Genomic DNA, 10,681 nt, shown 5'->3' with positions numbered 1-10,681 from the left:
AAGATTAAAGAGAGAGAGAGAGTGTGTGTGTGTGTGTGTGTGTGTGTGGAGGGGGTGGGGGATTGGCCTTTCTTGCATCCTATCCACTTAAATTGTCTGATATCAAAAGACAAATAGTGGTAACTCCTCAGTAGTTTTATTTCTAACGTCCTCTCCTTTCCTCTAGGGTAAAAAGAATCAGGGCAGGTCAAACACTGCACAGTCAGATGTCATATTGAGGAGTTGGGGAATTCTCATGGCTGTCGTTATTGCACAATATCCTGACCCGGAATCGTAGAATATAGTTACAGGTAAAAATCTACAAAATCGGTTTCGTTGCATTGGTGTAAAAGGCTACATATAAAGTTAGTAGCCTATCTTATTCTTCAGTTCACAATCACATTCTAAAACTAACATAACTGACAGTGAAGACAGCCTACATTACATAATATTTGTCTTCTCATGTTTTGGTCTGCGCTTTACTAGCTTTCCATGCGTGGACGATTTAATCTGACGTTGCTCAGAGAGCAGGGAAAGCAGTAGTGACAGATTAGCGTGGTTCTCCCACTCAGCCACTGATGTGAAGAAGAGAGGGCGAGCGCGTTTCAGTAAACTATTGTTGTCGGTGCAAAGAGTTGGCTCTGTACGTGCGTCGTGCGTTAACTGCGCTGCGTTCAGGACAAGCACGAAGCGCGCGTTTGAGCGGAACATGGGTCATTATCACAGTTTACTTTACCCCAATCTGCCTCCACACAATGGGACTATAGGAAAAGAAATTCTGTGGTAATACCCTCGGTTTATCGATTCGTTCGATTCTAGGGCATTTTGGCGAGCAGCTGTAATGGAGATGATAACTTTCATATTGGCCAGCTTTGTGTTCCTGAACACGGGGGACATGATCACCAGGTAAAATAACCTTAGTCACTTATTCTATGTCTTCTCTCCTTGTTTACCACTTTTAAATGCAATTCATTGTTTGGTCGATTTTCATGCTTAATTGTAGACTATTAGCCAACATTGAATAAAACGTTACGATAGGCTGTTGTCATTTACCTGAATTTGCTGAAATTTGACTGTGCAGCAGTTGCGGTATTTTCACTTTGAACATATTTGACAGTGTAGATGACCTGCAAATCTGGAAAGCTATTGGTGACTTTCAGCAAATCCGTATGGATTTTGATTTAGCACACTGATGTAGTCTATAGCCTCCACATTTAAAATATAACCTTAAGGAAACATTCAGTTAACAAGCCGACGTGAAAAAAACAAGACTTAATGACGAAGTGAATGTGAAATTATAAGATTTCTTTCACACTCATTCACAACGCCACATGCCAGATGGGGGGGATGACATAAAAAAGTTAAGGTCATTTATCACATTTCTGTCATACCATAATAAGGCATTATTGTGACAGGTATGTCAACCTCTTTGGCCTATTGGGGTCAAGTATATACTACAGCAGCTGTCCACTGTCTATCATCAAACATTAGCATATGCAAAACCCTTTTGTCAATGCATGCATAGGCCTACATAACTAATTGAACAACCATTAGAGGGTACGGACGCAGCAGTTTTTCAAACTTAAAATGAAATGTACTTTTCGGATGATCACGACTTGACCAATTTATTAAAAAGAATGTAGACATTACGTATGAATGCAGCCTAAATTAGTATGCATACATTCATGATAGGATCTCTGTCATTGATCATAGTTCAAGTTCAACTCCTTTTTGCTGAACAATTTAATTACAAAAGGGGAGGGTAAAATTATTACATTATATTAAAATATGCATTTCAATTAATATTTAAAGAAATAAATATAAACAGGTGATGAAATATTCAAAAGATGTGACCTGATTGGTTGGTATTTCTGGGTGGGCTCTGGTCTATTTCAATGTGGAATTGCTTTTTTATGTTATCCAACGTTTTCCCGGATAGTATCTGTGATTGTTGGATATATGTTTATTGTTCTTAACCATCACTTCCAAAAAGGTCAAAAGTTTATGTATTCTCTGCTCAATGATGTGGATCCATCATCTCTTCTCCACCAGTAGATGGTGCAGTATATAATGATTCCTGGGGGCTTTTTAGAGGGCTGAATGTTTTTTTATTGTTAAAAGCAAGTTATCGTCTTAATCTGGCTTTATAAACATGTAACTAGAGTGTCCTTTTCCCCCACCCCATGACATGCTTTGGCAAATCAAACCGAAATGGACAATACTTTACAACAAGCTTGAATTAATTCAGCTTTCTCCACAGTTTATATTTATGGAATAATGTGGAGCATACTGCTCCTTACGTTCATTTTATGAAAAAAGCTTTACTAGCTATGTTACTGTAGCTTTTCACCTATTGGTGTCTTATGCATTTCATTGCTTGTCACTTTACCTGGGTGTCACTTACCCTGCACTTGTACACTCAATTTCTCTCACAATTTGCATTAAGTTTATGGAGCTCAACTTAACTTTATGGAAGAGTTTATCTGTTTACTCTGCACTTAATGCAATATAGCCAAAACAAATGGCTTTCACATATGCCTTTTAAAATGTGCGTACAAAATGTTTTCATTTGTCAAAGGATGTTTAATGCATTTCAGTTATGACTTTGCAAAGCATTTATGTAGGCCTACTTTGACATGCAAAAAGAACAAACAGGACAAAAAGAGGTGTGTAGGGGGGTTGAAGTTGAATAGGATGGAACCTATTTAATAAAATAAAAACATTGAAATATACTGTTTTCTTTACAACCTAAACACTGTTTTGTTTAAATTTGTATTTACTGACCAATGCAATGTTCCTCTTGCCCTACTCTACCTTAGATGACTGGCTGTTCCTTAGCATGCCTCAGGGGTATATCTGGACCTCTCGATGCTTTAGTTGTTGAGTCACAGCATAAGTGGAGGATATCCAGGAATGCAAATCGGAAAGCTGCTGAAAGATTAGTTATTTATATTTGGGTTTGCATTAATTGCTTTAGGCTCTTTAGCTTAGGCACAGACCCTTCTGCAGATTAGTTTACCCTGACAAATCAGAAGGCTGCCCCATAAGGGCCCTTAGTATGGTCATAATGTACATTCTATATGTGCATGTCTGGCCTATGCCATTTATGCACTGTGTGGTCTAGATATAGGCTGCTGGGGCCAAATGGCTGTATAGGCCTGAGAGTGGGATGGGAGAGTCACACTACCTACATAAAAAAAAAATTAACAGCAAGTTGAAAGAATGCTTTTAGTCTAAAGAACTGGAGAAAATCATCTTGTCAATCAAAGTCAGGTGTTTAGCTCATGTGGTGGCAGACAAACATTTTAAACCCTTTCTGCTTAATGCCTTTGTATAGCGGTATATGTTAATTACACCGTTTAAGGCTAACGTATTCTAGGTTTACAGCACATAAACATTGCTGTTCTGGTTAAGGATGAAGTTTGTACAGGTACAAATTGATGTCATTATACAACGCAAATCAAGCTTCTTAGCAGAGCGCTACATCAGTATATATGAAGACGATGTGGAAGCAGCCCGTTTGTGTCTCCACCTCCCAGTTTGTGAGCTCATAAACAGAACGCTTGCGGTTAGCCAAACTGGGCCTCAGGAGATCCTGTTAATGAAGGGAAATAAAAGACTAAGAGGAACTAGCATCGGTGGGAAATTGACTTTGAACTGTTTTAAAAGGGTGAGATAACAGAGTGTGCACATTTACCCAATCTCCCCCGAGAACAATCAAAATGCTCAACCCCATTAGAGGTACAACATCCCTTTTTCTTATACTGTGGGCTTGGTATGTATCCTGTGGTGAAACACATTGTGTCGAAGACAAGGGTTCTGAACATCTTGAGCCCATGCACTCTTGATGTTCTTCAGGTTCCCAAAAGAGAGGGAAGTTATGGAATTCAAATGTTGTAATAACTGCATTTATATTTAGTGTTACACTTTCTAAAAAAGAAGTGGTGAGAGTAGGTTAAGTTTACTAATAACAGTTACAGATTAAACCATTATTGTTATCGTTAAGTCCAAAGAGTTATCCAAATGTGGTCAAAGCAACAGTATTCTGCTGGTTTGTCCTGCTGATTTGGCACACTATGAATTTGAGAAGTAACAGCTCTTTCCAAATTTAGAAACTGCCAATTAGTGATGAACTTCATGAGGCAGCTCTTCTGATTAATATATTCAATGTTACCATCTATTCTTGTCGTGTAAAATTAACAAAAAATACAGCCTCCATGTTGAAATATTCTTTGAAGGACGAAATTAAGAAATATTAAAATCATTGAAAAATATTTTTTGGTTATTTGCAAGCATATTCTGTCAAAATGGCAAATGTTCCTGAAACTTGGCTGTGTGTATGGGATACAGATACTAAATAAATTGAAAGATGTCTTCACATGTAGAACTCACCTCGTATTATGTATACAGGTTTTAAACTCGAGTATCTATTTAATAAAAGACCGGAATGTAATGTATGTATTTTCAAAATTATGGAAGGAGTTTCTCTGTAATCAGTAATGTAAATAGAGGCCACGAGTGACATTCTTTTTAAAGGGTTCTTTGGAAGAGAACACTGCCCTCTGGTGGTTGTTTGTAAAGTAATTAACGGCACAACATCTTTAACGTTGAGTCCTTGAATGATTCATAAACTGTTATAATCCTCTTGATATTTGTGGAGAATGATGAATAAGTCAGAGGGTGCAACTGCTATTTCTACACTCCTATTTGACGAAAAAGAAGAAATCTGAGGAAATGAAAAAACTGAAGATATTATATAAAGTGAAAACAATAGCTATGTCTATGTTTCACTATTATGCTACAGGGATTTTTTTTTTTTTTTTTAAGATCATTTAACCCAACTTGGAAATGCACTGCATTTATCTCTGTGTCCCTGTCACCATCTCTTACTTTCTTTCTCTCTTTCTCTCTAGCTTTCTCCTAGGGTTTCTCAATGCATAATGGATGTCGTGTGGTGCTCAAGCTTGCTGTGTTTGTTCCCTTTAGGGCCATGCTGAATGACATTGGGGAATATGTAGGTACAGACATTCAAATATCCTGGTTGCCTAACCTGGATGATTTAATGAAGGGCTATGCTCGAAATTTTCGCCCTGGGATAGGAGGTGCGTATGAGATCTACTGCTTGTGACATTGGATTGCATTTCACCCCCTCACATTTACAGTCATTCTTAGCATAACAAGACCAAGAATGTGTATGTCACAGTTATGATTTGATCTGCCCGGTCACCAAAATATAGTTTTTGGGATTAAAATATATATATATTTGAAAGTTTTGTTTTAATGATTTAAATCACATTAGCAACAGTTTTGATTTTTGATAGGCTTATCTTTGAATGTGACATGATGAGCAGATCAGATCTCTTATGAAAACTAAAGCAATTCCATAAGGAAAATGTTTGTACAAGAGATGATTATCAAAGTGAATGCTAATTAAATGAATGAGATGTGTAGTGGAAGAAAGGAGGGTCACTGGAGACTTTGCTAAGAATGCCTGCCAAATGTGAAACATCCAATGGCCACAGCGTTGGATTTCTCAATCTCACAGCTTAACTCAGTTTAGTCGAGGTGAAAAGAAATCCATGGTAAAAAACAAAACCACCACCACCCCCACCACCACCACCACCACCCCCACCACCACCACATACATGGCTGTAAACACAGGCTACCTAGACTCTTACATACACATTGCTCCATATTGCAACAATCATTTGGGTCTTCGGAACTACCCTGGTAGAAAACCACCTTAACATCTGATCTCTAAAACAAGCTGAAGTCAAGTTGATGGGTTATTTATGACCATTGATGAGTCATATTCACCAGTTGATGCCTTTTTACCTTTATTCAATTCATATCCCCTAACAATTAATACAGTACAGTATATATGGTGACAAGAAGTGAGCTAGTTCTGGCACTAAGATATCATATAACCTTAATTCCCTCCAAGGGGAGTTATTTGACTATTGATCTTTCCACACTGATGGCCCCATTCTATTAGGTATATATACTAATGGTTTTATGTAATTTGTCATGATGGTTATGGGCTAAGAATTGAGTGGCGGGGAATGGCAATGTATGATTCCTTAATGTTCGGAATAAATACCTTTCCAGTTGTGCCTCACTGATTTCAATATACTCCCCTCTAGATTTGCACTTTCTTGGCATCAGATCCTACCAGCACAATTCATGCTAATCATTCAGCACAATGTCAGCAGAATATAACGCTATGAATGCGCTTTTAAGCAAGCTCACCGCAAAAGACCATGAGGTCCATGTTGTTTATCAATGTGCCTCTATGTCACTTCACTAGGGGAGGGAGTGCTTGTGTATGGGGGTTTTTTTTAAAGGGAGAAAGGGGAAGAGGTTTCTTTTTCTTTTCTCACTTCTTACCCTACAGGTCCACCTGTGAACGTATCCATGGCTATTGAAGTAGCCAGCATTGATCACATTTCAGAAGCTAACATGGTAATGTATTCACTTAAATAGATTCATCCTCATAGTCTCTATACTATGGGGAGTCTAGATTTCACCATTACAGAAGTCAAGGAATACAAAAAATAATGAAATTTTTCTGACTAGACTAGAGTTGCAAATGCTTTGGGCTCAGTTTTGTCCCTGATTTTGTGTGTGTGTGTTTATGTCTGTGTGTTGCCTTTTGGCAGGACTACACCATGACCGTGTTCCTCCGTCAGAGCTGGCGGGATGACCGGCTGTCCTACAACCACACCAACAAGACCCTGGGGCTGGACAGCCGCTTTGTGGACAAGCTCTGGGTCCCAGACACCTTCATTGTGAATGCCAAGTCTGCCTGGTTCCACGACGTCACGGTAGAAAACAAGCTGATCCGCCTACAGCCCGATGGGGTCATCCTCTACAGCAGCCGGTAACGGGGGTGTCTGGTGGGCAGGAGGAGGTGGGTGGGAGAGTGGAGGGGAGAATATAGAGGAGATAAACAGCAGAGGTGGGAGGATTTTTGTAGAGTTCTTTTTTATTGTTGACAGTTGGTTTTATGTTGCCTGAAGGACATATAAACTCAGAATATTGTCATTGCTTCATAGCTCTTGCTTCACGACACCATAACTGACTTTATCATTCTTGGTTTCCAGCAAAACATTCACAAAGTGTTCTCCCAATAACTCTAGCTCATGCTGGCAGTGTTAACCAACCTTGTCATTCTTTTCCTAGGATAACCTCGACAGTGGCTTGTGATATGGACCTGACCAAATACCCTATGGATGAACAGGAGTGCATGCTGGACTTGGAGAGTTGTGAGTTTGACTATTTTCCCTCATCTTTTCTGGCCTCTCACTTCATTAATTTGTATTTTATGTTCAATTTGACAAGAGTTAGAAAAGCTTTCAGAGTCTCACACTGAGGCACAAACACAGGCAGGCTAAGTGCCATGCAGGGACTTCAAATACCTACAAAAACTGTTAAATTATTTTTCCTCAAGTTTATGTGGAGTAATGGAGAAATCACACATAAAAAGTACAGATAAATGATCCTTGCTATAAGTTCTTTCTGTACATTTTTCAATGTGATTTTAAAAACTTCCCAACACTGCACAGCCCTGGGGGATATATCTTCTATCTGTATATTTTCAGGCTAGACCAGTAAATAGTCTGGTTCTTTGTCCTAACTGTTTGTTCCAGATGGTTACTCCTCAGAGGATATTGTTTACCACTGGTCAGAGAGCCAGACACATATCCATGGATTGGATAAACTAGAACTGTCCCAGTTCACAATCACTGACTACAGATTTGTCACAGAGATGATGAACTTCAAATCAGGTGAGATCTTTCCTTTCATCATAGCTATGGTTGCCACCTTCCATTTACCTAATATACTGTATGCATATAAGATTCCTCATTCAGCTGTGAAAATGGCTTTAGATGTACAATCCATCTCCTACTGTGCTATTCTCTTGGGTACCATATGATTCATGTTTTTGCACCCAGCTTGGGTCTTGTATCGAGAAAGGCTGTTGAGTTCCTTCAAATTCTGTTTGAAGAAATACTTTTTGAACTCAAGTTACCTCTGTTGTTATGAGAATAGTCTATGCACAGACAGAATAGATCATGTTATTTAGGCATGAAGGTAGTGGTACTGTGTAGCATAAATGTTTTAAAGATAACCTCTAGGGTGTTAAAAAGAGTCCTCCAATTCTGAACTCTTCACAAGGGTATTCAATTCCAATTCCATGGAAATTCCAGCTACCCCTGATCTCACCGCACAACTAATATGTTTTAATACAAAAAAAATATTATACATATGACATACATGACATTGAGTTCATATGTAAATGATATACATAAAAAGGGAGCGAGGGTGAGAGAGAAAGAATCAGAAAGTGAGGGTGGGTCGGTAGGTGGGTGGCTGATAAAAGTGTTGAGCTAATAAACTTGTTTTATGTTCAGTATGTTCAGTGTCATTAAGAGTGTGCCATTCCTACTAGCGGGCCGTTTCCCCAGGCTCAGTCTAAGGTTTGAGCTAAGGCGTAACCGAGGCGTCTACATTATCCAGTCCTACATGCCCTCCATCCTATTGGTCGCCATGTCCTGGGTGTCCTTTTGGATCAGCCAATCGGCTGTTCCAGCTAGGGTAACTTTGGGTCAGTAGGATCATAATATAGATATGTGTTTGTGTATACATTTTATAATATTACTATGACTTTGTACTAGCTTTTTTGTTAACATTTTATGGTAAAGGAAGTGATTGAAATCAGTGGATGGAAGGATGGAATATATATTTTTTTAAATACCTACCGAACATACATTTTGTAGTACAATAAGTCATGTGCATTGCAGGGATCACCACGGTCCTCACCATGACTACTCTGATGGTGAGCGCCCGATCGTCACTCCCACGAGCCTCAGCCATCAAAGCCCTGGATGTTTACTTCTGGATCTGCTATGTGTTTGTGTTTGCTGCTCTGATTGAGTATGCCTTCGCTCACTACAATGCCGACTACAGGCTGAAAGAGAAGGCTAAAGTCAAGGCCAACAAGCTGAGTTCTGAGGTAAGAAAACCATTGACGTGATGTCTAAACAGCATCCGTGCAACCTGAAAAGTTGAGGCTTCTGATTGTTTTTTTTTTAACGACAATCTTCCACTTGCTTCTACTGACACACACTGTATTCCTCCTACTCTTCAGTCCATTGTGAAGAACGGCAAGCAGGCCATGGTTCTCTTCTCCCTATCCGTCACTGGTATGAACCAGGGCGTCGTGATCTCCAATCGTCACAACCGTGCCCAGCGCTCCGGCTCCGAGATCCCCGGGGAGGGTGGGGATGAGGCCGAGCCCAGGAGGGGGCGGAACAGGGTGGTGGAGGAGAGCAAGAAGGAGAAGAAGTGCTGTGCCAAGTGTGTGTGTAAACCCATCGATGCCGACACCATCGACATCTATGCCAGAGCAGTGTTTCCTTTCACGTTTGCCGTTGTCAATGTCATCTACTGGGTGGCATACACCATGTGAGCTGGTGAGGACAGCCGTACAGAGACTGCTGACATGGACCAATGTACATACTGTAATGGAAATCAAAGGTCTCTTGTCATTCTAAGACTTGTTCTGTGACACTTGCACGGTCTTCTTCAAGCCTGGAATGTAGACTTCAGAAGGAACACATTCATGTATGACCATAGAATATGGTAAAGGCTATATAGAGAGTTGAAGTGAAAAAAAGGAAATGTTATGAATCAATATAACAGCTATGGACAATATAGTCTGGACCAGATGTTGCTGAGGTCATGCCCTGTGGGAGACCCACTGTCCCACTGCCAGACTATTGACCTTTAACCTTTAGCAACTTTATCCACAATCCCCCATGTATTGCCCATCGCTATCCCCCACACTAATAAATTATGTCCTGTTATAACATAGACCGCATACTCAAAGTCTTATTGATTTGCACAACTGTAATTAGCTGGCTGAACGACTCAAGAGCACAGACAGACCATTGTCTCAAACAAGAGGAAGTGTTCAAACACAGAATGACCAAATGTGTGTTCATCTGCATGGCTGCTACCTTGCCCGCACACTCCCTTCACCCCGTCTTTCCCTCAGTCTTTCTCTAATTCCACCACCCGTTTTTCCATTCCAGTTTTTTATTTGGGACGCGGAGCTTCTTATCTGCTGGTACCAGCCATGCTGCCTGTTTCCTGATCATTAAAGGACTTCCTCTACTACCTGAGTATCTCCTGGCTGGAAATATTCACTCTGAGTTGAAATACCTTGCTTTGTTTAAAACTGATGTTTAAAATCACATTGCAGTTTCTTATAATGAGCTATTGTTCTCTTAAAAAGAATGGAATTACATGAGTGATTTTTCATCAAAGCATTTCTGTGAATTCGCTGGCATTGTCAACAAGGGTATGAGAGGATGGTTTCGCTGCCTGTATTTCTTTTTTATTTTGCTAGGGTACTTCGAACTCCAGGGACCCCTAAGTGACACTCAAGCATAACTTCATTTTGAGAAAAGAACTTGTTTGGGACACAATAAATAATGTAAATTGACCTCAAAACGTATAAAATAAAACTGTAAGAAAACCCTACCGGTGTTTTTGTTGCTCCATATTTTTCTCTTTTTCTTTCTGTGAAGGCTGGGGTATGAACCCTATCAGGCCCAATGCAGCTGATGAGGCCAGGCCAGGGTGGGGAAAGGGCAAGGCTGAACAATCTTCCTACATGACCATCGCAGGCTGGCTC

At 39.9% G+C, this 10,681-nt stretch overlaps 1 protein-coding gene across 2 annotated transcripts; it reads left to right on the top strand.

Moving 5' to 3' along the window:
- The first annotated feature begins 565 nt into the window (after positions 1–565).
- On the top strand, positions 566–10,490 carry gabrd (gamma-aminobutyric acid type A receptor subunit delta). 2 transcript variants are annotated; one of them, XM_047040976.1, is made up of 10 exons: positions 566–692; positions 799–885; positions 4,966–5,081; positions 6,374–6,441; positions 6,639–6,859; positions 7,162–7,244; positions 7,629–7,766; positions 8,432–8,587; positions 8,784–8,995; positions 9,131–10,490. In XM_047040976.1, the coding sequence occupies exons 2-10, from the start codon at positions 821–823 to the stop codon at positions 9,449–9,451; spliced, it is 1,380 nt and encodes a 459-aa protein (XP_046896932.1). In that variant the 5' UTR covers positions 566–692; positions 799–820; the 3' UTR covers positions 9,452–10,490. The 2 variants fall into 2 exon arrangements, with proteins under 2 accessions (XP_046896932.1, XP_046896931.1); XM_047040975.1 differs by having other exon boundaries at positions 566–885.
- The last annotated feature ends 191 nt before the right edge of the window (positions 10,491–10,681 follow it).

The sequence above is a fragment of the Hypomesus transpacificus genome, chromosome 18, assembly GCF_021917145.1.
Source record: "Hypomesus transpacificus isolate Combined female chromosome 18, fHypTra1, whole genome shotgun sequence".
Lineage (NCBI taxonomy): Eukaryota > Metazoa > Chordata > Actinopteri > Osmeriformes > Osmeridae > Hypomesus > Hypomesus transpacificus.
Note: the sequence above shows the minus strand (reverse complement) of the source record. Positions and strands in the feature narration are given on the sequence as shown.